This window comes from Phocoena sinus, chromosome 14, assembly GCF_008692025.1.
Source record: "Phocoena sinus isolate mPhoSin1 chromosome 14, mPhoSin1.pri, whole genome shotgun sequence".
Lineage (NCBI taxonomy): Eukaryota > Metazoa > Chordata > Mammalia > Artiodactyla > Phocoenidae > Phocoena > Phocoena sinus.
This window is the reverse complement of record NC_045776.1, coordinates 62,448,949-62,474,848: the sequence shown is the minus strand read 5'-3', so window position 1 is coordinate 62,474,848 and position 25,900 is coordinate 62,448,949. Positions and strand designations below refer to the sequence as shown.

Here is a 25,900-nt window from a genome sequence, read left to right as displayed (position 1 = left end):
GCGGGCAGGTGACATGTCCTCGAGGGCAGGGCCCAGGGCCGGTGTCTGAACCACACGAGCTGCGAAGGCTGCAGGGGTCACGAGGCGCAGCCGGGCGCTTGGCGCAGCCCCGGGGGCGGGGCGCCGGGAGGTGCAGCCCGGAGCGATGGTACGCGCAGCCAACTGTGCTCCGGCTCGCGGCGCGCCGCCCCGCCCCTAGCCACGCTGCCCATTGGGAGCGCGCAGACTGTGTGGGGGCGGGGCCTGGGCGGTGGCGACGGCGCGCGGGCGCAGCACCCGGAAGTCGGCGGCGGCGGCGGCGGAGGCGGTGAGTACGCGGTGGACTACGGGCGGCGGGTGGTCGGCGGCGGGTGGCCGGCTGCGTTCCCCGCGGTGCTCGGGGCTCGGAGTCGGGAAGCGGGTCTCGGAGTCGGAAGCGGCCGTACAGCCCGCCCTGCCTCAGTTTCCCCTTCTCGAGGCGGTGAATGCAAATCCAGCGACCGGTCCGGGGAGACCAAGCCAACCTCGGCCGAAGGAGCGTTCCTCCCATTCCTGGAAGGCGTTTCCAGTGTCCCCGCCTGGGTGGGGCGTAGGCCCCGCAGGCAGGGCCGGTGTCCCTCGGTGGGGCAGACTGGCAGGCCGGGAGCTGCGCGGTCACCGCGGGGCGAGGGTGGGTGGGCTACGCGGCTGACGGCCCCAGAGCCCTGAGTCACGCTGCTCCCTCCCTGCGCCCTGCTGCGGGTGACAGCTGATGTCTCTCCGGGGAGGCAGCAAGTGCCAGGTCATCTGTGCGTCTGGACACGGTCTTCCTGGGGTGGCTCAGTACTCAGACCTTCCCCCCAGGGCGTCAGGGGAGGGGACTGGTCAGGCCTGCACGCTGGGCAAGGCCTTGTAGCCTCTGGGCTTTAAGATGCCTTCCCGCCCAGCAGCTACCATGCTCGCCTCTGGGCCACAGATTTGACGTGGGCCTTCTGGCCTTGGACCAGTCCCTGAGGCTCAAGCCCCCGCCTGTCCTCCACTGGGGATGTCACATGGTCAGCCAGGCCTGCCGCTGCCATCCTGCTGCGGACCTGCCCACTGATGTTTTGCTGTTGCTGTTTCCATGCGGCAGCTGTGCAGTAATGGTGCTGTATGGGGCGCCTGCAGCTGGTAGTTCTTGGGAATCGCTTTTTGCTGCTTGTTCCTTAGTCTTCTGGGCATCCTTTCATGGCAAGTGTTTGTTGGCCAGATACCGTTCACAGCAAAGAAAACTCAGGCTGAGGGCCAATGGTGTTCCCAAGGTCAGTAAGAGCCAGGGTTGGCCTCTCCTCCTGAGCCCCTCTCCCAAGAACCTTCCTGTGTCGGGTGACCTTTCGTGTGGGGTGGGGCTGCAGGAGGGTGGCTGTGTTGGCAGGTGGACACAGCAGAGCTTCTGTTCCCCCCTCTCCAGGTTCCCAGGGCTTCCAGTGGGCGGAGCATGTTGCCCTGGTGCTCCCACCCCCTTGGACCCCTGACCATTCACTTCAAAAGCATGTGTCCTGCAGTCCTGTGGCTGTGTGTTACTGGTGTGTCTGCAGAATGCAGGCCCCTCAGACCAGGCCACTAGCTGTCAGCTCTGCCCTGCTGCCCAGCCCCTGAGCCGTATTACTGCCTCACGCTTTCTTTGTGTTTTCATTTCTGGGCTGTCACTTTGATCATGTTTACCCTGGGTGTAGTCACATGTGGCGTTGTGGGGACTTATTCCTGTGCTGGCTGCTGCTCTAGAAGGCGCCTCCCAGTCCCACTCGCCTGTCCGTGGATGCTGCTGCTTCTGAGGATGTCAGTAGCCCAGGGCAGGGAGGTAGGTGGGCTGCTACAAATAGGGCCACACTCGTCACTGACACCCCAGATGTGTGAGGACTGGGTCCATCCTTTGGCACCATGTCAGCCGGTGTTGAGGACAGTTTGTTGGTCTGGACCTCGGGGTTTGGTGATGGGCTCTGAGAGAATGAGGTCACCCCTGGACCACTGAATTCCCTTTTCAGGGTATCGATGAAGGTTTTTTTTTTTTTCCCTCTCAACTTTTTTTTTTAGGTTGCAGAAATAATGGATACACGCTTAAAAGTAAAGAGGCCAGCGCCCACCTCCTGGTACTCAGGGCGGCTCTGCTGGGTCTTCAGGACCATGCCTACTATAAGTATTTGCTTCCACCCTCTTTCAAGGGGCTGGTGGGAATGCCCCCTTCCTCCCCTATTAACCATGTGAGCCATAGGGGCCGCCATAAGGCCGGGCTGGCCCCCGCCTTGTGGGGAAGCTGTTCCTGCCATGAGGGACCGGGGTGCGGAGCATCCAGAGCTCGCCGTGGCTCACTGTACCCCTCATCTGTGTTGCCGTTTTGAACCTTGAAGGGACAATGATACTTGGTATGAGGCTGAATTAGTGCTCCTAAGACATCTTGAAGATCTCAGGAAAGAGTGTCGCCATAGAAAATGTGTCATGGTGAAATGCTACTTATCAGCCAGATGACAGAGCGTAGATTGTGGAGTTCTAGGTCGTGGGCGGGGAGGAGGGCGCGGTGTTTGGGGGGTGGCGGCGGGCTGCTTGGAATGATTAGGATGGCAGGGCTTTCTCAGCGAAGGCTCCGGAACAGCGACAATGTGTTCCCATGTGTTTACCTCCTCTGCTGGCAGCCTGGGGGGACGTCACACGTCACTTGTAAAGAGCAGCTCCTGCTGTCCTGCTCTGCCCTGTGCAGGGTGGGTGGGGTGCCCAGCTCCTCTGCTCAAGGCCAGATGGACAGGCTGGCTAGCCTTGACCGCGTTCCTCCACATGTGTGCGGTGCTGGGCATGAGGAGTGGAGCCGCCGACTCTAGGGCTCCGTCACCCCCTGCCCAGAGCCCTAAGGAACAGCCAGAGGAGACTGATTGCTGGGACCCGGGGCCTCACTGTCCCGCTGGCCCAGGCCCCCTCGTTCCTGCTTGCTCGCATGCGTCCCTGCGTTCCTCGCTGCCTCTGGCCAGCGTGCTCCCCTCTGTCTGACAGAGGGAAGTGCTCCCCGAGGGCACAGGCTCCCACCCCACCCGGCGGTCACCTGAGTGTGTGGGTCCTTGTGCAGAACTCAGGGCAGCCTGGCCGCTCCATCCTGTTCTGAGGAGCTCTGAGCCGGGGCTGGATCCGCCTTGCCCGGTCTCCCGAGAATTGCTCTTCCTGCCTCACCCCTCAGTGCCCCCCACCCAGAGTAGCAACTCAAAGCCAGCGGGGAAGGAGGGCAGGGTCTGTCCATGTTCTCCTCATGGGCAGCTTTCCTGGTGGATGATCCTGTTTTCCCTACCGGAAGTGTGTAGCGTCCAGCTCCAGGGATGGTGCAGAGTGAGCCCAGCATGCAGCCGCCATCCAGATCAGGGTGTGGACACCGTCACTAGCACCCAGACGTCTCCCTGCAGGTCTCCATTGTCCCCTGGCCAGGTGGCCTGCCCTGCTTCTGTACCCACGCATGAGTCTTGCTTCTTCCTTACCTCGTACAAGCACCGAGTGGTGTGCTCTCATGGGTGGGGTCCCGCTCTGCCCCATGCTGCTCAGGCAGGTGGACACCGCTGTGGACAGACAGCCTGGCTTCCAGCTCCGGGCTGTGGACTTCCTCATCTGTGTCACTTCATGGACACGGGTGCCCCACAGTGCCTGATGTGCCCTGATCAGTCGGAGTTTTAGAAGCTTCTGTGAAAAGCCAAGAGGGAGACTCACCTTCCAGATACCACAGCATGTGCTGAAGCTCAGGGGCTGAGGGGCCGAGTGGTGGGGTGTCCAGGGCGTGGCCCAGGTGGTGGCAGACAGCATGCCCGTCTGCTGGGAAGCATGGGGGTCCGTGGCTCACACCTCCTACATAGGCAGACCCTGGATATATCCTAGAACAAAGCCCAAACGCAACCACGCACGGAAATCAAGAGAAAGGGGCTCTTGCTTTGGGATGAGGAAGGCGAGAGCCATGCAGTACAAGTGGGGGGACTTGCTGTGGAAGGACAGATGGGTTCCAATGGAGGCAGCACAGGCAGAGGGATGGGCCACCCCACCCCAATGCCACCACACTGTGGGACAGAGGCCCTGGATCCTGGCACGGTGTGCCAGTGGCTGCTGGGGGATGCCAGCAGACCACCTGAGCATCTCCTGCCACTGCGGTGAGGGTGGGGGGAGCAGTGGCGGGTCCCCTCGTGCTGGACGCCCCTGCGCCAGACATTGGAGGGAGTCGGCCAGGCATGCTAATCTAAGAGCGTCACCCCCTGCCCAGTGATTCCGCCTCCTGGGTGTCTGCCTGGGAGACAGGAAGGCACCTGTCGGGAAGGTCCTCATCCTGTTTGTAGAACGTGCGTGCCGGGCCCTGCTGTGTTGCTCTGCATGAGTGGAAGCTGGATGGCAAGAGTGGATAGAAGGCACACATGCCCTGGGCGGCAGCAGGCAGGTGGGGGACGCCGCTACCCCGGGCGTGGGCGAACTGCACAGCCAGGTGGCAAGAAGACAGGGTGGCGGGGTCCTGTGCATGTGATGGAGCATACATCTGTGGAGTACGTGGAGCCATGGGCAGGGGCCTTCCTTCGGGGCCTTGCGGTGAGCACAAAATGACATGCCCCCCCAACCCTGGTGGTGACAAAGATGGCTTCTCTCTGCCACCAGGCCCAGGGACCCACTGCCATGCCACGCGGGCACCCCGGGCATTTGTCAGGATGTTCGGCCATCTCACAGCCTGCATGCTGCGGTCCCGGGAGGCCCCCTCAGACTGCTGCCCATGAGGCTTCCCCTCAGCCCAGGCCACCGTCTGGGGTCTTCCTTCCGTGGGGGCCCGTCTGGGGCCTGGCTGCACCCCTGTATGCAAGGCAGTTGTAAGGCAGCCCCCCAGCGAGATACACGTGGGCACAGTGATTCCAGGACTGTGGCCAGGACGGAGCCGGTTGCCCCACTGTGAGCTTTCCTGGGGGCTGCTCGCACCTGGGGAGGGTCAGCAGGGATGCTCAGGGGCACGCTGGCTTCCGAGCATTTCCATGCATGGCTGGAGCAGCTCGTTTGTGTGCCAGAGGGTGCAGATGGGCAGGTCCAATGCCCGGGGCATCCTGAGAGCATGTACAGGGGTCAGGAGACCCCACGTGTGCCCACACTATAACCCCGAGTGCAGCCAGCAGGCACCCCCATCCCCCAGAGCCCCTGTGTGGCCTCTGGCACCACCTGAACTCTTGGTGAGAGAGGAGCCTGCCCAGGATGTGCCCGACCTGGGAAGTGGGTCCCCATCTGTCCCTCCCCTGCCCCTTGGCTCTGGGGCCTGGCCTCCTCCAGGTCGGTGTGTCACCTGCCCCATCGGGTGGGGGCCCTGCTCGCCTGGCCTGGGTCCCCCACTGCCATCCTGCTTGCCATGGGGCCAAGCGAGGGGGAGGAAAGGAGGGGGAGGGAGGGAGCCCCCTCACCTGAAGAGGGCAGGCGTGTGGCATCCGACTGCCATCCGCACACCTGGCAGGGTGTGCGCGTCACCTTAGCGGCCTCCACACCCGTTGGGCCGGCACTGCTTCCTGTATCGCTTGAAGCCGCAGGCTTTGCCCATCTCCAGGCGGCGTCCTCCCTGTGGTCGCTGAGGCCCGTGGGTGAAACTCCTCGTCAGGCCCCAGGACCTTCCTGCCCACCTCTGGCTCTGCCTCTGCCTCTGGCCACCCGGCCCTCATGGCGGCCCCAGCAGACAAAGAGCTCTGACGGTGTGTGGACACCCCGGGCTCCAGGTGGAGACGGGCGGGGCGGGGATGGCGTTAGAAAGCCGGCGTGCTTCTGCCCTGGTCGACCCCCCTTCCTCGACACCTGCCAGCCCAGGTGCTCTTCAGGGTGACTTCCTCCTGACAGGCTTAGGTGTCACCTGGTGAGGAGGAGCGCTGAGTTTACCTGGAGCAGTGGGACCTGTTGAACTGCTCCCCCCACCTCACCTTCCCACTCCATGGCCTTGGAAGCCTTGGGAGCGGAGGGGAGCGTTTCCCAGCAGCGGAGTGCCCCAGGCAGGATACCCCAGTTAGTGCCCTGCTGCAGTGCAGTGGTGGGACGGCAGTGGTGTGTCCAGGGCTTGCTCTGGGAGCTCCGAAAGTCACAGGGGTGTCAGGGAGGACTCGCCAGGCCCCGAAGAGGGTGTTGGAGTTCGGCCTGGGTGGGGGCAGGATGGGAGAAGGTCCCTGCACCCACAGGACCTGCGAAGGAGGGTGCTGGGGGTGGTGGGAGTGAAGCGGGAAGGGGAGGGGCCAGTTGGCAGCGGGCCTGGCTCGAGTGGGGGGTGAGGGATTGGAGAGAAAGGCAGTTCCTGATGGTCTCCTCCCCAGGGGCTGGCTTTCCTCTGGTCCTTCCCTCCCAATGACCGCGTCTTCACTCTTCACTGAGGCCGCAGCCCTGGGTTCCGCGCCCACACCTCTGGCAGCAGCTGCCCGGAGACCTCTCGGCAGCCTTCCTCTGACCACGGAGCCCTTCTTGCCACCACCTTCTGGAGGGCTTGTCTGCCACCCACCTGGGCCAGCTAGGGTGGCAGGGTGCTGCAGCCGAGTTGGGGGGCTCTGCATCTGGCCTGTGAGCAGCGGTGGCCAGCGACCTCACCCAGTGCCGGTCATGCAGCCTGGGCTGGGTGTGGGGGGGATGGCAGGCATGCTGGCCTCCTTTGACCGCCCAGAGTAGTGTGTTCCTGGTGAGGCAGCCCTCTGTCCTGGAGGGGCCGGGGTCGGTGGGATCTCAGCAGGGCTTCTCCCATTGACCTTGGCCAGCCTGGTTGCCACAGATGACACCTTGCCTGGAGCATCCTTGTGTCTGGGAGAGACCAGCCCCCTCAGGGTGGGGGACCTGTGTCTTCTGTGCTGGACTCCGGTCACGTGGCAGGTACTGGGAGCCCCACCAGCTACACGAGACAGGTGGGATGACCCGGCCCTGCGACGCCTAGGGTGCTTCCCATCACCCTGCACTGCGTTCTGGGTGGTTCTCATTCTCTGTGCCTAATCTGCTCCAACATTGTCTGCCAAGTTTTAAGTCGTACTTCCTGGGGCTTCTGTTTCTAAAGGGTCTTTCTGGTGCTGGGTGGACCCCTCATTTACTCTTTATAATGTCCTTTCCCTGCAGATATTCCTGAGCTCCTTTCTCTTGCACTCAGTGGATGGTTTTTGGGACGTGTGGGGACTACTGCTGGTTCTTGCTGTGGTGCTTTGTTTTATGTGGTTCTTTCTATTGTACTGCTTTTTGTTCTTGAAATTATTTGTGAGACTTCTCGGAAGTCTGTGATGAAGAGGAAAACTTTGGTTTGCCTGGTGCCCAGGGGCACTGCCAGTGCAAGCACCCATCAGACCAAGTCCCTGGACCCCCGGTGTGGCCTAGCTCTGCACATGGAGCTTCTCATGGACCACCCCCACTTCTGTGCGCCTCCCCTGCGGTCCTGGTGTGGCTGTGGATACAACCCCCTCACCCTAGGTCCCTGTCCTGGGGCGGCCCTGGGCCGTGTCTTCTGTCTCCCTCACCCCTGAGGCCACCAGAGCCCTGTTTGCCCCATGGGCCAGTGCCCTGAGGCAGAAACTGCTGCTGTACTCTGCTCTCTTTCCTCTCTGGGTTCCTGTGTTCTCTGAGATGTTGGCTAAATCCTGCACCACCTTGTCAGCTCTTGGTTGCTTTTAAGATTTTTCACCTTCTTTCAAGCGTTTGGAGTTGCTTTTACCAGGGAGGTTGGTCCCAACAGTCTGCCTACCAGTATTGGGATCATCAGGCACTCCTGGGATGATGGCCACCAGTGGACACTACCAGGCCGCCCTGGCGGGAACCCAGCCTGTTCCCGTCACCTTGGGGAACCCTTCTGCACAGGGCCCTTCGGCATCAGCACTGCATGTGGCCCAGCGTCCCTGGTAGGGGGCAGCGGCTGGCAGCCCATCTCACATGGTGCGTGTCCCCTAGCGCCCCGGGCTGCTGCAGATGGCGCTTGTCACCGCGGCAGCGCCTCAGCTGCACAGCCACAAAAATTGGTCCTCTGAGGCTGTCACCACATCTGTGCCTGGAGGAACACAGGGCTGAATCCTGGGGGTCCCTCCAGGGCCCGTGGGGGCTGACAGGGAAAATAGTGGGGTGAACCCTGACCCTGCCACCCGCGCCAGCCAGACCAGTGAGCACGAGTGAGAGGAGGGTGGGATGCCCAAAGGCCTTGTGCGCTAGGCAGCTGCTGCATGGCTCTGAGCCACGGTTGTGTCTGTGGTGCTGGCCTTGGGCTCCGGCCCCTCCTCGGCTTCTCTTTGCATGGTGGCCAGAGCCACCACGCCCACCCACCCACCACGCGATGCTGGCATGGCTTTGAAGCCGGGGTCAGTGTGGTGGGAACATCCTCCTGTGAATCCCAAGGTGGGAAGTGTTCCGTTTCAGACCCCAGAACCAGAAGCAATTGCCAACAATCCAGGGCCAACGAGGTCACAGGCGTCAGGGGAATGTCTGACCAGTGCCCAGGAGCGTGTTTACAGGGATGGGCGAGTGTCAGGGCAGCCGACACACGGTCTCCTCGTCCAGCGAGGGTCTGGGTGTCGTGAGCCCGTTCCATTTGGGCAAGGGAGCTTTGCAGGTTTGGGAGGCAGTTCTGTCGTCTGCCATTTACTCAACTCATTTTTCCTTCTCCCGCAGACCTCGTTACCCCGTGTGAGCCAAGCCACCCCTTGGGGACCCATGTGCATCATCTTCTTTAAGTTCGATCCTCGCCCCGTTTCCAAAAATGCGTACAGGTAACCCCCTCGTGCTGCGTCTGCTATCCTGCTCGGCCTTGGGAACACGCCATCCTCAGTGCCTGTTTGGGCTCCATGTGCGGTGTCAGGGGCAGAGGCCAGGCCCTGGGACACACTGCCCGGGCCCTGCCCTGCCCTCTCCCACAGTGGCCACTCAGTGTGGGCAGGGACCCTGAGTCGATGTGCAGAGATGCTAAGGCTGAGCCGCTGAAGGTGGCCATGTGGGCAGGATGGGGGAATGACGTGGGTACAGCACAGCCCTGCACCTCTGACTGGGGATCAGGTGGCAACAGAACAGTGACAGGGAGCGAGACCTGGCTTGTGGGGCTCGAGCCTGTGGCCAGTGAGCAGTCTGGGTGGTGAGGGCAGAGTGCGGGGGTGGGTCAGGGAAGCTGGGGGACCAGCTGGAGGAGGCAGGAGGCTGAGGCCAGGGAGGGGCCACACATGGTCTGGTTTCCTCTCCTCCCCATGACCCCTGGCTCTGGACAGCGCCCCTCCATTCCCCGGCACCCTGGTGGGAATCCACCGACATTTATCCACATGGAGAATGAGGCTGGGATGTGACCCTCAATCACAGATGAGGCACTAGTGCGACTGCTTAAGAAGTTTACATCATCTCAAGATCTGGAACATTTCAACTGGCTTCTGGGATTCCGTGCTACCTGATGTGTGGCTGAAGTAACTCATTCCAGGCTGGGGAATGGGGAGCAAGGGGTGCCCAGTGTCCCCTTCCTGCAGGGGAGTGGGCAGCAGGGCCATGCTGGGGGCCGGGAGTTGGCCCTGAACAGACCCCGACAGAGCATGCCGTGTGAGTCGGGGTCCAGCCAGGGGACAGAACCCCGGAGCAGTGATTCGAGCAGGGAATGTCTAACTCGTGGAAATATAAACTGTTGTGGGATCGGGGTGCCCGAGGCAGAGCCTGTCCTTCATCCTTAGGCTGAGACCCAGACCTTGCTGGGGGCACAGCCGTGGCATACTGGGCGGCCGGGAGCTCTCTGGGCACTTGCTGGAAGTCTGCCCGCTCTGCTCGCGCTGGCTTCTGTCGGGCGCTCGTTGCTGGGGAAGCCGCACGCAGAGCCTGGGAGAGAAGCCTCTCCCCCTGCAGCGTCCCTCCAGCGCCCTCTGCTGACAGAACTGGACCCGCAGCCACTGCAGAGCCCCCAGGAAGGGCGGAGTGGGGCTGAGGCAACAGGTGGATGGATCACTGGCGCTGTCGCCTCCTGCGCTGAGAGTGGCACTCCTTCCTCCTGACAAGTGAGGACACGTGGCCTGATGGCCACCGAGTCCATGGCTGCCTTGGTTCTTACTCACGGATTCAGCCAAGCCCTGAGGTCACCCCTGTTCTCCTGGGAGTGAGAAGGAACGGAAGGGACGGGGAGGGGAGCCTGTATCCTGCCACGACCTGCCTCTGACAGCTCCAGGGCTGGGACTCAGTCTCAGCATTGATCTCAAATGTTGTCCTAGCCTGATGGCGTTGGAGGTTGAGAGGGGCTTCTGGCTCCGGGGTGGGCAGCTCTCACATGTGATGTGGGACTAGGATGGGAGTAGTAGGGGTGGGGCTGCTGTGGGAGGGACACTGCAGCAGGGCCGTGAGGAGAGCCTGGTGAGCTGACCCTGGGCCCATCGGAGACCAAGGAGGGGCCCCCAGCTCCTGGAGTGGGGGGGGCAGGCTCAGAGCCAGGAGGCCTGGATGTCCTCACCTGGGCTCCCTCCCACCTAAGCTGTCACTGCCCTGGCTGGCAATGCAGCAGCTTCTGCCCCCACCCCAGTGCCCATCACTGAGTTCACTGCCGGCCCCCCACCCAGTGATGTCAGGAGAAGATTTGTACTTTGTGTGTGTGTGTGTTTGTGGTTAAGTATACATGACATAAATTTACCTTTTTTTTTTTTTTTTTTTTGCCATACGCGGGCCTCTCACTGCTGTGGCCTCTCCCGTTGCAGAGCATAGGCTCCGGACGTGCAGGCTCAGCGGCCATGGCTCACGGGCCCAGCTGCTCCGCGGCACATGGGATCTTCCCGGACTGGGGCACGAACCCGTGTCCCCTGCATCGGCAGGCAGACTCTCAACCACTGCGCCACTAGGGAAGTCCAAATTTACCATTTTTAATCGCAGGGCTCAGCGGCATTAAGCATTCACACTGTCATGTAACCGTCACCAGAACTTTCTCATCTTCCCAAACTGACACTCTGTCCTCAACAAACACTGACTCCCCATCCCCCTCCCCAGCCCCTGGCACCCACCCTCCTTCTTTTTGTCTCTATGACCTTGGCTCTTCTAAGTTCCTCATGGAAGTAGCATCATATGTTTTCTTTTTGTGTCTGGCTTTTTTTCACTCAACGTAATGTCCTCAAGGTTCATCCACATTGTAACATGTGTCAGGATTTCCTTCCTTTTTAAGGCTGAATAATGTTCCTTTGCGTGGATGGACTACGTTTTGCGTCTGCGTCCATCCTGTCAGTGGACACCTGTACTGGTCCCGCTTCTCGGCTGCTGTGGACATTAGTGTACAAGTACCTGTCCCAGCCCTCCTTTCAGTCCTTTTGGGTATATACCCAGAATCAGAAAATCCTGGATCACACGGATCCGCCAAGTTGATTTCCTTGTGTGTCTTCTGATGGCTGTGCCAGAGGCTCCCTGCAGCGTTGGTCCGTGTCCTCATGTTGGGTGGTGGAGTGGGTCTTTGTGGCGCTTCGTCGTCATGCATCATTGAGACTAGGTCCTCTCCCTACAGCCGGAATGGCCCAGACCCAGGGCCGCCGTCCACTTGGACACTGCTGCCCACAAAGCCTGTCCGGGGCCTGGGACCCACACAGTCCCCTGCTCCGGCACCTTCGACGTCACACCTGTTTTCACCTGTGTTTGTGAGCTAAGGTCACCCGTGTCAGTAATGCTCCAGGGTCAGCTGATTGCAGAGGACTCTTCCGTCTGGGTCTGTGGCCATCCCTGCCATGTGTAAGCATTGATCTACACAGATCACCTCTGCCCTGAAGGACAGAGTGGGACATCCTCACTCTGATGCTGTGGGCGGTGCCGCTCCTGGCTTTGTCCTTTCCAGTCTCACAGGAACCTGTTTTCTGGCCTCCCTAGAATTAGTTCCTGAAAGATGAGGCCAGCCCTGCCAGCCCCACTGTACCTGTGGGGTTCTTGAAGCCTCTCTCCCGTCCTTGGGCTGCAGCCGATTTAGAGCGTGTGTCCTGTGGGCTATTCAGCCAAGTGCACTCGTGGGTGTGGGAAGGGAGGGGAGACAGCCCAGTGCGGCCGGGAGTACATGTGAACTGCCTCTGCAGAGCAGCTCCAGGCCTGATGTTGGGCTGGGCTGTGACTGTCATGGACCCCTCGTCTGCACCCCACCCCCATGTCACCAGCCCACTGCCCTCCATATTGGGGCACCCATCCCTCCAGACGTGGCAGCCCTCCCCCATCATATCCCACTGCCATGTCCCCCCAGACACTGCCCAGCATGATCCCCCAGGCGCCCTTGTGTTTGAACTGCCTTCCAGGCTGCATACCTGCCCACCCACAGGTGCTGCACCCTCCTGGGGTCGCCCCTGGGGGGTCCCGGCCTCTGCACCGCACCCCCCATCACGCCTGAGGTTGCCCAGCACTTGGAACCTCCATATTTTGCTGACACGATGAAAGTTCCAAATCAGGGGACCCCGAGTTCATGGGATGGGGATGTCCTGGGTGGGCCTGACCTCATCGGGGTGGCCCGCAGAGGGACCAGCCCCTCCTCAGGGAGTAAGCTGCTGCCCTTGGAGGGACCCGTGGCCAGAGCTTGAGGGCGGCCTCCAGGAGGCAAGTGACCTCGGCGCACGGCAGGCAAGACCAGGGCCCCCAGTCACATAGCTTCAAGGAACTGACCCCTGCAACAGCGGAGACCCCGCCGACCAGCACCTGTGTCACCCCGGGGCTGAGCACCTGGCCAAGATGATGGGTGGGCGTTGCTTTAAGCTGCCGCATTTGTGTAGATGTTTGGCTGCATAGAAGACCAGCATACTCCCGTCAGTATAGTGCTGTCATGGCTGTCACGTCACCACCCTCTTTGTCAAAATGTCATTTAGACCCACAGGTTGATACTTTTACTGGCTCCACCTGGAGGGACTGCTGGGCCAGCTGTTGCCCTTTGGGGTGGCTTCACTACTGGACACTTCACTGGACCCTGGCCTGTGCACCCGTCACTGCTGCCAAACTCCCCCCGGCGGTGTGCAGATCCCTCCCCTGACTGTGCCCAGACCCACCCCTCAAATGGTGACAGACCCTTTCCATGACTGTGCCGAGTGGGACTCGGAAGTGAGGAGTGAGGGGCTTCCTCTCGCTTGGAGCCTCCACGTGGTACCATCATGCCCACCAGCAGTTCGACTAAACAATGACTGATGAAAGCAACCCAGCGCTTCAGGCTCCTAGCGATTAGCAAACATCTCGCTTCTTGTCTACAAATGGGCAGCTGGAGTAAGAGGACAGAGGCACTGCTCTTTCGCTTTGTTCTTTTCCCTAAGTTTTCCTTTCTGGAGTCTTCACAAGAATGGGAACCAGAAGCCACGGCACTGGCCTGGTTCGGGCTCAGCCTCCCGTCCCCTGCGACTGCAGGGGTCAGGCGAGTGGGCAGGTGAGGGGCGCTGGGCACCTGAAGGAGGACGCTTGATCCTGGCACAGGAGCCACTGCACCCTCTGGGGGGCCCAGGCCCCGCAGCCAAGTCTCCTCATGCGGGGAGGGGGGGCATTGCGCTGTCCTTCTCCTGACTGCTGCTTAGCCAGCTTCTGCCAGGATGGGTCCCGGACTGGGTCCCAGGGGGACAGGGCAGACATGGCAAGGGGCAGGGGATGGGGTCCAGGTCAGGGCCTGGCAGCTGGAGCTGCAGAGGATCCTTCTGTGAGCGGCTGCAGCTTGTGTCAGGGACAGTGAACCCCCCGCCCCCTGCACCTGAACCTGGCGCAGCCCTAGAGCCAGCTGTGTGGAGGGAGAGCCAGGTCACAGGCTAGACAGGCATCCTGAGGGTGGTGAGGCTTCCAGGGTGGTCCCTGGCAGTGCCAGCGCCTGTGGCCGAGGTGGCGTGGGAGGCACAAGTGGGGGGTGACACGTGCACACAGGTGAGAGACTTCCAGGGCCCTGGGGTGCCAGCACTGGTTTTGCCTTCAATTTTGTGAGTGTCTTTGTTAATTCACATTTTACCACAAGCCGATATTCATGAAATCAATGAGTCGATGCAAACAGTACTTCTGAAGACTTCTGAGGATCTAACCCCTGACTCAGCGAACTTGGTTTCAGACCCACTGTGGCCCAGGTGCCGTGCCCGCCTGCGGTGCTTGGAGGGTCCTTCGGTGGTCACTCTTAGACCCCGGGGTCTTTGGGACCCTATGGGGTGACCCTGCCCACTCAGTCGCCGTCTGTGTTCATAGTTATTTTAAATGGCAAAGCTGACCGAAAACTTCGTTTTCTTACCTCAAAACCAGGGCCCTGAAAACATCGATGTCTTTGCTAATTGCCAAAGAAATACTTATTTGATTCATAATACAAAACACTAGTGAAACACAGAAAAGTCCTCACTCGCTCCCTCCCAAAGACACCCCAAAGCGCGGGATGGAGCAGCCCTCGGAGTCCCTGAACGCTGGTGGGAGGCTTACAGGGTGTCCTCGGGAGGGACCGAAGGGCAGGAAGACACACCCGCCGAGCGTGGCAGAGCGAGCAGGGCTGAGCTGGCAGCCACCCATCTCCTCCTCCCAGTGGGTTCCCGTCCTCTCTGGGACTTGCCCAGGTTGCTGCCTGCCAAGGTGCTTTGTCTTGGTAACGAGAGGAAACACGTGACTCTTCCACATTCACGCGAGACCCTCAGCCGTGCTCTCTCCTCAGGCTCATCCTGGCCGCCAACAGGGACGAGTTCTACCACCGGCCTTCCAGGGCTGCAGACTTCTGGGGGAACAACAACGAGGTCCTCAGCGGTGAGTGTCCCCGCTGTCCACCCAGCACTGTCCACTCAGCTTCACGTGCCCGGATCCCCGGGGGAAGCAGCTGGAAGGTGGGGGTTGTATTTGGATCCACCATCCGCTGCGGTTGGTCTCGTGTGAGGCATGATTTCAGACCGGTCGCCTCGGAGCATCATGGTTATGCGTGCACGCATGTGTGTGTACATGCATGTGTATGTGCATGTGATCCTGTTAGACACATGCACCCCTTGCCCCAGGGAGAGTGGCCTGAGTTTGGGGGGCAGAGGCCCGGCTGGCAGGGCTGGGGGAGCCGATGAGGAGCCCATGGGGTGGAGTGGAGGTGACCGCACCCTGCCTGCCCTGCCGGTGGCTTCCGTGGGCCCCTTGGAGGGAGCAGCTCCTATTCCTGCAGGCAGGGGCCACTCGGAGGACGTGCAGACAGGTGTCGGCCGGGCCAGGGACCCTCTGCCTGCGGAGCCTGGAAGCTCGTCTGGAGCATCCACGAAGGCCTCCAGTGTGGACTGGGGTCGGGCAGTGGTGCTGCGTGGGAGGAGGATGGGAGTGGGGAGACCAAAGTGGGGGTCTGAAAGGAGGTGGGGAGAGCTGTGAGCGGGACCCTCAGGGTGGGAGTGCAGGAGGGTGGGAGTGCAGGAGGATGAGGCTGGGTCTCGGCCTCACCAGAAGCTGCTCAGGAGACCTTGGATACCTGCTTGCTCGGGAGTGCGGGGTGGGACTGGCGGGGAGGCCCCCGCTGCCTGAGCTCTGGGCACAGCGGTCATGTGTGTGGGGACTTTAGCCAGGCTGGCCATGGCTCCCCCAGAGGTCCAGTGGCAGGCCTGCTGGGCCACGGGAGGGGGTCTGAGGGGAGCCTGTGGGCATGGCCAGGACCATCCTGGGCTAGGATGGAACAAAGGGATCATGGGGAGAGGGCAGGCTGTGTGTGTCACTGCTGCAGGGCACGCATGGGAGGCTGAAGTGGGGGCTGCTCAGGATGGGTGAGGTGAAGGGTGAGGAGCTGATCCTTCGGGAGGGAGGCAGGAGGCACTGCTGGGGCACTTTGTTGTTGAAGACATGGAGGCTCAGACGAAGGGTGAGCCTGCCTGGGCCCCTTGGCCGTCCTGGCCCCTGGGCTCCACGCTTCCTGCCCTGGTCAGTGCCCATCCTGCTGGGGAGCCCCAGCCACTCAAGTCCTTCACCCTTTGCAGTGGTTTGGAGGCGGCCCCTGGCACGTTGATACGCGTCCTGTCAAGCAGGAGGGTGGCCCTGGTGCACCGCAGTGCTGGGTGGGCCCGTGGCCACCACGCCCGGCTCAGGCCTGGGAGACCCCAAGGTCCACCCCCTCCCTCTGTCTGGCGTCGTCCAGCGTGCACAGAATTGTAGCAGCAGCGTCAGCATTGCTGGGGACTTGTTAGGCATTCAGGAACCTCTGGGTTCTGTTTCTTCAAGTCCTCCGACTCCTGCTGTTTCTCCTCAGCCCCCCAGTCACACGTGTGTCAGTTTATCTGAAGTGGTCAGTGCCCTTCGGTTATGCTTGGTTCACTTAAAAGCCCTCTGTTATCCCTGCTCCTTTTTAGGTGGTTTCTATCGCCATATCCTTTACTCACTTTCACTAACCTTTTCTTCTTTAGTGTCTAATCTGCTTTTAATCCCATTCTGCATATTTTTCATCTCACACACTGTAGTTTTTATCTCCAGAAATTCCACCGTGGTATCTTCCTTATCTGGACTGTGTTGTTTGGCCAGATCTGGAAGCTTCATTCACTTTCTAGTTGTTGGTTTGTCAGAGGCCTCTGTGCTCTGGATGTGGATCCTTTGCTGGATAATTGTGTCACTGTCTCATTTTCTTCATGATGTCCTTTGGTGAGCAGAGTATTTTATTTTAATGAAGTTCTGTATATCTTCTGTTTTGTGACTTGTTCTTTTTGTGTCTTACCCACAGTCTTTGCTTGTCATGAGGTCGTAAAGATATTTTCCTCTGTGTGCTTCTGGAAGCCTCCTGATTTGGGTTTATGCTTAGGTCTGTGATGTGTCTCAAATTAAACTTTGCGTGCGGTGCAAAGCAGGGACTGAGCCACGCCCACCTCTCCGCTGTCCCCGCAGCACCGACCAGTGGGCCTCCTCTGGCCTGTGCATGACTACGGCAAACTGGCTGAAAGTCAGTTGATCACATCTGTGTGGGGCCGTTGTGGACTCTTGTGTCCCACTGACATGGCTCGGGTGCTGCAGCCTCTGAGCAAGTCTGGGAACCAGCTGAGGTGAGCCCTGTGGCTTTGCTGCTTGTTGGGACTTCTGTGGATGTCCTGAACTTCAGGGCCAGCTTATGAATTTCTATAAACACCAGCCCACAGGGTCTTCACTGGGATCATGGTCACCCTCTTGGTCATTTGGGGAGAACTGTCATCCTTTTTTTGTTTTGTTTTATTATTTTTTTATTGAAGTACAATTGATTTACAAGGTTGTCTTAATTTCTGCTGTTCAGCACAGTGATTCAGTTATACATACATATGTGTATATTCTTTTCCATTATGGTTCATTATAGGATATTGAATATAGTTCCCTGTGCTGTACGGTAGGACCTTGTTGTTTATCCATCCTGTATGTAATAGTTTGTGTCTGCTAATCCCAAACTCCCACCCCATCCCTCCCCTCCCCCCGCTTGGCATCCACAAGTCTGTTCTCTATGTCTATGAGTCTGTTTCATAGATATGTTCATTTGTGTCATATTTCAGATGACACATACAAGTGATATCATATTATATTTGTCTTTCTCTTTCTGATTTATTTTACTTAGTACGATAATTTCCATCCATGTTGCTGCAAATGACATTATTTTGTTTTTTTTTATAGCTGAGTAATATTCCATTGTAAATATGTACTACATCTTCTTTATCCATTCATCTGTCAGTGGACATTTAGGTTGTTTCTATGTCGTGGCCATTGTGAATAGTGCTGCTATGAACGTTGGGGTGCATATATCTTTTTGAATTAGTTTTCTCTGGGTATACGCCTAGGAGTGTGATTGCAGGATCATATGGTAGCTCTATTTTTAGTTTTTTCAGGAACCTCCATACTGTTCTTCACGGTGGCTTCACCAATTTACATTCCTACCAACAGTGTAGGAGGCTCCCTTTTCTCCATACTCTGGGAGAACTGTCCTCTTAACCATGTGAGCTTCCCGGGCAAGGAACAAGACTCCTCCTTTAACTAGGTCTGCCTGACGTCCATCCCTCAGCACACACGTCTTTCCTGTAACGTTTTCCTAAGTGTTTTGAAAATCTTTCAGTGCTGTTGTAAATGATTAATTGAATTTTCATTTTCCAGTTCTTGCCAAGTATTCACTTACTCCAGTAGGTTTTTTTTGTAGATCCTTTTGGATCTTCTTCACATATGATCCTATCTTGTACAAATAAGGACAGTTTTGCTTCTTTCAGATCTTTGCAGCTTTTAGTTCTTCTACTATTATAACTTATTACTGTTATAATAATAATATGTTAATGACTTAGCTATTTTCACTCCAGTTGTCAAGTGAAATGCCCCTCTGGGAAGACACTCTCCTGGGGCTGTAGTGGCCTTGCTGGCCCTGTGGCAGGGCCCATGGTTATGAAGGGTTACAGCCTGCTGGGCTCCTAGTGCAGGGCCCGCCGAGGGCTGGGTCCTGCCTAGGGAGGACAGCCAGTGTTCCTATACCTGATCAGGATGCAGGGCTGGGGCCTGGCGCGATTTCTGCGATGGAGCTGGTGCTGTGCCCCCAGCCTGATGCCCACCCAGGCACCAGGATGTGTTGTGCAGGGGCCAGGGGTTCCCAGGGGCATCAGGTGTTGTCCCGGGCGAGGGTCTCTCCCACATACCCATGGTCCCCAGGGGCTGCCTCAGACTGCTGTGTTCCAGCCCCCGTTTCACCACAAGGGCTGCTGGGCTGGTGGTGACACTGTTGCTGCCGCAGGGCTGGACATGGAGGAAGGCAAGGAAGGCGGCACGTGGCTGGGCATCAACACGCGGGGCAAGCTGGCGGCACTTACCAACTACCTGCAGCCACGGCTGGACCGGGACGCCCGGGGCCGAGGTACGGGGCGGGGGGCGGGGCTTCCTGGGCACCTGGAGGGACGGGAGGAGTGACAAAAGGAGGGGCCCTGAAGCCCCCTGGCTGGCAACGCCGGGAGCCACCCTCGGCCTGGCCATATGGCTCCCACTTGTGGCCATGGCATGGCTCCCGACTGCCGTGTTGTCACTGCCCATCTGGTGGACATATACTGTCCCCACTGAAGACGTTTCCCCTCGTGCTGGACTTCCATGTCGGGGCACAACAGGAAAAAGTTTCAAAATCAGAGTTCTTGGTGCCGACCTCCTTGGCTGCCGGGTCGCTGAGGTGTGGCCGTCCCGTGGGGGACCGTCAGTCTCCCCAGGAGAGGGGCTCAGTCCTACCGCCCCGGCCATGGGTGTGTGTCCCCTGATGCAGGTGAACTCGTGGCTCAGTTTCTGACCTCAGACGTGGATAGCTTGTCCTACCTGAAGAAGGTCTCCACAGAGGGCCACCTGTACAACGGCTTCAACCTCATAGCGGCCGACCTAAGGTGGGTCTACCGGCTGGGGATGCAGCCCCCAGGCGCCGCACAGGGCTGGGTTGCAGGCTTGACAGGCAGCGGGAGCCGGGGCATCTGTTGCAGCCTCTCTGGGGACATTACACCTGGTGGGCTCAGGGAGCGTCCCGAGGGCCGAGCCCCTCACAGATCCACTGTCCTGGGGACTCAGAGATCCAAGCTGGGGCAGTGTGAGGGCCTCCAGCTCCTGCTGTGGGAGCTGGGTAGGGCCGGGGGTGCACACAGGCCAGATCGGCCCCTCCGTCTTGTCTCCTCCCCGCTTCTGTGGCTGAGGAGCCCATTTTTGAGCCATACCTCACTTGCCCTGTGGTCTGGTGGCAGAGGTGCCCCAGTGGAGAAGGCAGTGCAGGCACAGCTGGGTACAGAGACCCCGGGCCCCATGGTGGTCGGGCACTGCCAAGTGTTGGGCAGAGTGGGTGGCAAGGCTCACGTCGGGTTCTGCAAGGGGCTCGGCAGACGGCTCCTGGGGCAATGACGCTGTCCATGCCACCCATGGGCCCTGTCGCCAGAGGATATGGTGGCCGGGAGCTTTCTCCGCCTGGGGTGGGGCAGACCAGCTGGGAGCAGGGCAGGAGCAGGGGCAGAGGGGCCTGTCCTAGAGGCGGGAGGAGCAGGTCCCCCAGGGAGGTGCAGGCCCTCGAGTCTAGGGCGCCTGCGCTGGCTGTGAGATTCAGGAGTCAGGTTGCTGGGGCTCTGCAGGAGGCTGGGGCCACGTGGAGAAGTGGCAGTTGGGGTGTGGCCAGGCCCATGTTGGCACACACAGAGATGCTGGGCAGGGTGGGGGGCAGATAGCTCAGCAACAGCGGTGCCTGCACGGATGGTGCCACCCAAATGCTGGGGCCCGGGCTGTGGGGCTTGCTAGGCGGCGAGGGTTGGGGACGCCCTGTGGCTCCTGTCTGACCCTGTCTCCCCTCTGGTCTGCAGCACAGAGAAGGGAGATGTCATTTGCTACTATGGAAACCGGGGGGAGCGTGAACCTGTTGCCCTGGCACCAGGTGAGGATGCTCTGGCGGGTGGCACAGGGTGGGGCTGGTCCTGTGGGGACCCCAGTACTTTCAGGGACCGGGTCCCTGCTGATTTCCCTCCTGGTGCTGTTTTACGGCTGTTCGTGTACCTTGTGCCCAGTAGTGGCCATGGCCTCACCCGGTCCACATGAGGCTGCACACAGGTTAGGTTGCCTTCTCCCTGTACCGAGTCCCTGGCTGTCTGTAGAGAATTGGAAGCTAAAAGGCACAAAAGGACGCAGAGACCTTCCCCCGCAATTCTGTGGCCTTTGTGGAAGCATCTGGAAACCACACCATGGTGCCCTCACCTGTGACTAGAGATGCTTCTTTTCTGCTAAATTGCTGCTGAGAAGGAATTCTTTTGAACTCCGTCCTATTTCATCCCTGAGCCAGCCGCGCCTGATCCATGTCCCTTAAAAAAATAAACAACAGCTCCATTGAGACATAACCGCATGTCATACAGTTCACTCATTAGAGTGTGCCTTCAGTTGTTTTTACTCTATCTACAAAGTGGTGCAACCATCACCAAAATCTAACTCCAGAACATTTTCATCACCTCACCAAGAAACCACACCCACTGCACTGTCCCCGGCCCCTAGAAACCACTAGTCTCCTTTCTGTCTCTGTGGATTTGCCCATCCTGTACATTTTACATAAACAGATGCAGACAATATGTGGCCTTTTGTGTCTGGTTTCTTTCCCTTTGTGTAATGTTTTCAAGGTTCATCCATGCTGTAGCGTGAGTGAGGGCTCCATTCCTTTTTATGGCTGAATAATATTCCATCGTGTGGATTTTCTGCCTTTTGTTTATCCATCATCCACTGAAGGACACTTGGTTGTATCCACCTTTTGGCTATTGTGGAAAATGCTGCTGTGAACGTTTGTTATACGTTTTTGTGGAGAAACGTTTTCATTTCTCTTGTGTGTGGACCTAGGAGTGGAGTTGCTGGATCATAAGGTAACCATTTAACCTTTTGAGGAATTGCCAGACTGTTTTCCAAAGCAGCTGTGCCGTTTTATATTCCCAGCAGCAACTTATGAGGTTCCAGTCTCTCCCCATCCTCGCCAAGACTTGTCACTGTCTGACTTTTTGATCGCAGCTGTTCTGGGGTATGATGTGGTCTCACTGTGGCCTTGATTTGCATTTCCCTGATGGTTAATGACGTTGAGCAGCTTTTTATGTGCTTGTTGGTCATTTGTGTATCTTGTTTGGAGAAATGTCTGTTCAAGTCCTATGCTTGTTTTTAAATTGGGTTGTGTTTTTGTTATTGAATTGTAAGAATTGTTTTATATATTCTAAATACAAGTCTCTCATCAGTTACATGATTTGCAAATATTTTCTCCCATCCTGTGGGTTTTTCCCCTTTCTCGTTGGTCTCTTTTGAAGTACATCATTTTAAATTTTGATGAAGTCCAGTTTTATGGGGGTTTTTTGTTGTTGCTCATGCTTTTGGTGTCACATCTAGGAAGTCATTTCCTAATCTAAGGTTGTGTAGCTTTTCCCCTATTTGGTTTTAGCTCTCATGTTCAGGTCTTTGAGACGTTTTCAATGGACTCTTGTGTGTGGTGCGCAGTGGGGGTCCTGCTCTGTTCTTTGCATGTGGCTGCCAGGTGCCTGATGGATACAGTGTGGTGATGCCGTGGCTGGCGGTGTGACTATGGGCCCCACAGTGCCAAGTGGCAGTAGTCGTGTCAGAGTTGGCCCAGAGTCCGGTAGCAGCAGAGGGTGGTGGCTCTCTGTCCTTGGTGCATCTTTTCAGGCCGCATGGCTCTGGGTTGGCTGCCCCTGCTGCCTCTTTCGAGAAGAGGCTCTGGGGGCCTTTCCACCTTGAGACTGGGCCTCTTCTTGAGAACTTGTCCTGAGAAACTTGTTCTAAGCCCCTACAGCGCCCCCAGCCAGGGACCTGGCCTACGCCTCGGGCCTGCCAAGGTCAGTGGGCTCCCTGACCCCGGCTGACCCTGGTGGGCCGCCTCCTGGCCTCAGGCTGTGGTGCTCCCAGCCTTGACCTTCTCAGGTGGACCCCCACGTCGGGCTCCCCCACTTATGGACGGACCTTCCTCTGCTGTTGATTCCGATCACCCACCCCCAAGGCCTGGCGAGTTCCTGGACGCATGTAGAGAAGGGGCGGGTGGGTGGAGTTCCAGCCACAGTCCCCCCCACCTCCCACGCTGGCCTGGCCGAGCCAACCCCTCCTGCAGGGACCTACGGGCTAAGCAACGCGCTGCTGGAGACGCCCTGGAGGAAGCTGTGCTTCGGAAAGCGGCTCTTCCTGGAGGCCGTGGAGCGGGGCCAGGCGCTCCCCAAGGACGCCCTGGCCGCCCAGCTTCTGGATGTGCTCAACAACGAAGAGGCGTGAGTGCTGTGCCACACACACACACACACACACACACACACACCTGCCCACCCCCACCCCCCAGCTCTGAGAGGTGGCTACTGTCCTTCCACAGGGCCTGCACGGCTCTGACCGGACAGAGCCCATGAGCTCGTGTCCCTGGGCCTTGGGAAGCTCCTGGTGGCCCCAGCACAGGGACTGGCCCCCACAATGGAGCCCTGAGTGAAAGGCTAGATGGAGGTTCGAGGCCTTGACCTGGAAAGTGCCCGGAACGACCCTTGTGTTTCCCCCAGCCCCTCTCTGAGGCTGGTGGGCTCCTCAGGCGCTGCAGGGCTGTGGCTGAGCGTTGGCGGGGCTAGGTTTGGGGCGGCCAGTGGTGACCCCTCCTCTGTCCTTCAGGCAGCTGCCAGACCCAGCCATTGAGGACCAGGGCAGGGAGTACGTGCAGCCCATACTTAGCAAGTACGCAGCTGTGTGTGTGCGCTGCCCGGACTACGGCACCAGGTACGACGGATGGGCCGCTGGTGCGCCCTCCTGTCCCTGGAGGAGCCCACCTTCCTCAGCTCCTCCCCACGTCCACCCTGTCTAGAAGCCACTGCAGGTGTCTGGGCAGTCCCTGGTGGTGGTGCTGGGAGCCCTGGGGGTTCTGAGCAGGGAAGTGCCTGGTCAGCCCAGGGCCTACCCTGCTGAGAGTGGTGGGCGATCAGGGCTCGTGCTGCAGAGGGTGGGCAGGGCGGCCTGGGGGTGTTTCAGAGGGGAGGTGATAGGACTTGTGGGCAGGGGCCTGCAGGACCTGCGGCTCAAGGCCCTGATGCCTCACAGGGGACCCTTTGCTCACCGAGACAGAGGCTGCTGCTCTTTGTGACCCATCTCGAGCCAGGCCAGTGTCCAGCAAGGCCCCTCGCACCTCTGCTCTGATCCATTTGGGGCTCTGACTGGCGTGCAGGGGTCCAGGGGCAGCGGGCTGAACACAGGCCCCATGCTCTCTTTCAGAACCAACACGGTCATCCTTGTGGATGCAGATGGGCACGTGACCTTCACAGAGCGAAGCATGCTGGGCACGGACCCCTCTTGCTGGGAGACCAGCACCCACGAGTTCAGGCTGCAGAGCTAACCCCCACCCGGGTGTGGCCGGGGCTCCCGGGAGGCCCTGTCACAGGTACTGCCTGTGACTCGGCCAGCGTCCCCCAGGGCCAGAGCCCTCTGATGTGTGTGAACTGTTTGCATCCCCATGTCTAGCTCGGGGTCCAGCCTCATGACAGAGGCCCATGGCCAGGTGTGCGGCAGGCCCAGGTGTGCTGTGCCTCCCCTGGCCCATGCACAGAAGCTCACACAAGGCACACGTGACACCCATCATGCATGTGCGCACACGTTACAGGCAGTAGATGTGTGCACACATGCTCAGACACGCACACGCTCCAGGCATGCACCCCCTATGCGAGCCAGACACGCAGAGCTGTGCCTCTCAACACCCACACGTGCTTCTGGCCAGTGAGTCTTGCTGTGATCCCGACAACAAGAGTGGATGTCTGTTTCAAAGCAGCCCCTCCTCTCCTGGGCATAGCCAGTTCCTGACCACCAGCCCTGCTCTTGGAGAGGACACAGGCCACATTTGCATGAGGAAAACCTCCTCCATAGCAGAGGCACAGGCCGCTGGGTGGGTCCGGTGGTTCTGTGGGTGCCGAGGGATCCTGTGCATGGAGCTATCCTGTGAGGGAGCATCCATGTGCGATGGGCCGCCTCGACAGGCTCTCAGGCCTCCACCTGTGCAGGGGGGTCATGGGTTCCGGGCAGGCCCATCTCAGGGAGGGGACACAGTTTCCCCTGCCATTTCCCTTCTCCTAGGGAGTTAAACTTCATAATAAGACTCTGTACTTGAATGTGAGATGCTGATAATAAAACTCTGAGGCCGTGGTGAGCCAGTGCATTCCAGGCCCTTGACTCTGTGACAGGATGACCAGAGCTGCTGTGCGGGAGCCCCCAGGAGCTCCTGGGGCCCAGACCTCGGTGCAGGGCTCTTCCACATTTCCCTTTTGCTCATGGCCTCCTGAGCACTGTGACGGAAGCCAGGAGTGCATCCGGGTGCAGGTGGGAGCCCCGGGGAGCCGTGCACACGGGCTGGACCGTGGAGGCCAGGGGATGGCAGGAAGGGCTGGGCTTCAGGTAACAGAGCAGGTGGAGTCTGTCCTACCCCAGGGCCCTTGTTTTGGGCAAGCACCTGGAGCTCCTGTCCCCAGCTGGGGCCAGGCATTCGGGGGTCCTGTGTCCAATGCTGACACTCAGGCTTCCCTCCGCCTCGGCGGTCGACCCAACTTGGCCTTCTCAGTGCGGTGACAGCTCGGGTGGGCTGTAGACCTTGACTGGGCCCAACCTGCCTCTCCGTCCCTTCTCCCTTCCTGCTCACCACCCCACAGCCAGGCATGAAGGGGCTCCCAGTATGATGCAGCCTGTGCCCCCCACCCACGTGTCCAGCTGAGCCATGGCTAGCCAGGCTCCCAGCTCCGGCACTGCCAACACCCTCTGTCTGCTTCAGCAGGCCACCCCGCACCATGGAATGGACCAGGTCCCCACATCAGCGCCTGCCCTGGCCAGGCAGGTCTGCCCTCTTGGGGCGCCGCTGGACTGGGTACAAAGACATCTGAAGAGCCTTTCAGATGTTTGCCGCTGCCCCAGGGACAGGCCTGCACAGGAAAAGCTTCCCCACACTTGTCATGGTCCCCTCTGCCCCTGCCTGCCCTGGGCTCCCTAGCAGCCTGGAGCCCCTGAGGAAGGGGCAGCCCAAGACTTGTTTCTATTGTTATGGGCTGAGTTGTGTGCCCTCCAAAAGATATGTTGGACCCCAGCAACCAATACCTCAGAATGTGATCTTGTTAGGGTCTTTCCTGAGGTAATCAATAAAATGGGATCGTTAGGGTGGCCCTAATCCAATATGAGTGGTGTCCTTATAAAAAGGGGGAAACGTGGACACAGGGACAGACAGGCACCCAGGCAGACGTCTGTGAAGACTGGAGCTGGGCTGCCTCACGCCAAGGAACCCCAGAAGCTGGGAGAGAGGCCGGGGCACGTCCTCCCCTGGAGCCCTCAGAGGGAGCAGGGCCCTGTGACACCCTGCTCTCAGACGTCCAGCCTCCAGAACTGTGAGAATAAATTTCTGTTGTTTAAGCCCCTCACTTGTCGTACTTTGTTATGGCAGCCCAAGCAAGATTAAAAAATTGTGACCTTGCTTTACACACAAGGAAACTGAGGCTTGGAGAGACACAGTAACAGCCCCTCAGTCCCCAGGTGGGTGGGGAGGCAGAGCCACGAGGCCAGGAGGGAAGAGGATGAGGGTGAGGTGGTCCTCAGGGTCCTGCCACACCCG

General features: G+C 59.2%; 1 protein-coding gene across 3 annotated transcripts; it reads left to right on the top strand.

Moving 5' to 3' along the window:
• The first annotated feature begins 280 nt into the window (after positions 1–280).
• On the top strand, positions 281–24,466 carry TANGO2 (transport and golgi organization 2 homolog). Of its 3 annotated transcripts, XM_032602861.1 has the most exons (9): positions 281–307; positions 8,584–8,681; positions 14,531–14,619; positions 18,548–18,667; positions 19,061–19,175; positions 20,127–20,197; positions 22,406–22,559; positions 22,939–23,043; positions 23,533–24,466. In XM_032602861.1, exons 2-9 carry the CDS (start codon positions 8,626–8,628, stop codon positions 23,651–23,653), a joined length of 831 nt encoding a protein of 276 aa, XP_032458752.1. In that variant the 5' UTR covers positions 281–307; positions 8,584–8,625; the 3' UTR covers positions 23,654–24,466. The 3 variants fall into 3 exon arrangements, with proteins under 3 accessions (XP_032458752.1, XP_032458753.1, XP_032458751.1); XM_032602862.1 differs by lacking the exon at positions 22,939–23,043 and having other exon boundaries at positions 283–307; XM_032602860.1 differs by lacking the exon at positions 281–307 and having other exon boundaries at positions 22,943–23,043.
• Positions 24,467–25,900: the final 1,434 nt, after the last annotated feature.

Bases quoted from the DNA above. Each gene is read 5' to 3' on its own strand.
- TANGO2 (XM_032602861.1), top strand. From the start codon at position 8,626: ATGTGCATCATCTTCTTTAAGTTCGATCCTCGCCCCGTTTCCAAAAAT. The intron at 8,682-14,530 runs GTAACCCCCTCG...CTCTCTCCTCAG, and splicing joins GTTTCCAAAAATGCGTACAG to GCTCATCCTGGCCGCCAACA. The intron at 18,668-19,060 runs GTACGGGGCGGG...CCCCTGATGCAG, and splicing joins CCGGGACGCCCGGGGCCGAG to GTGAACTCGTGGCTCAGTTT.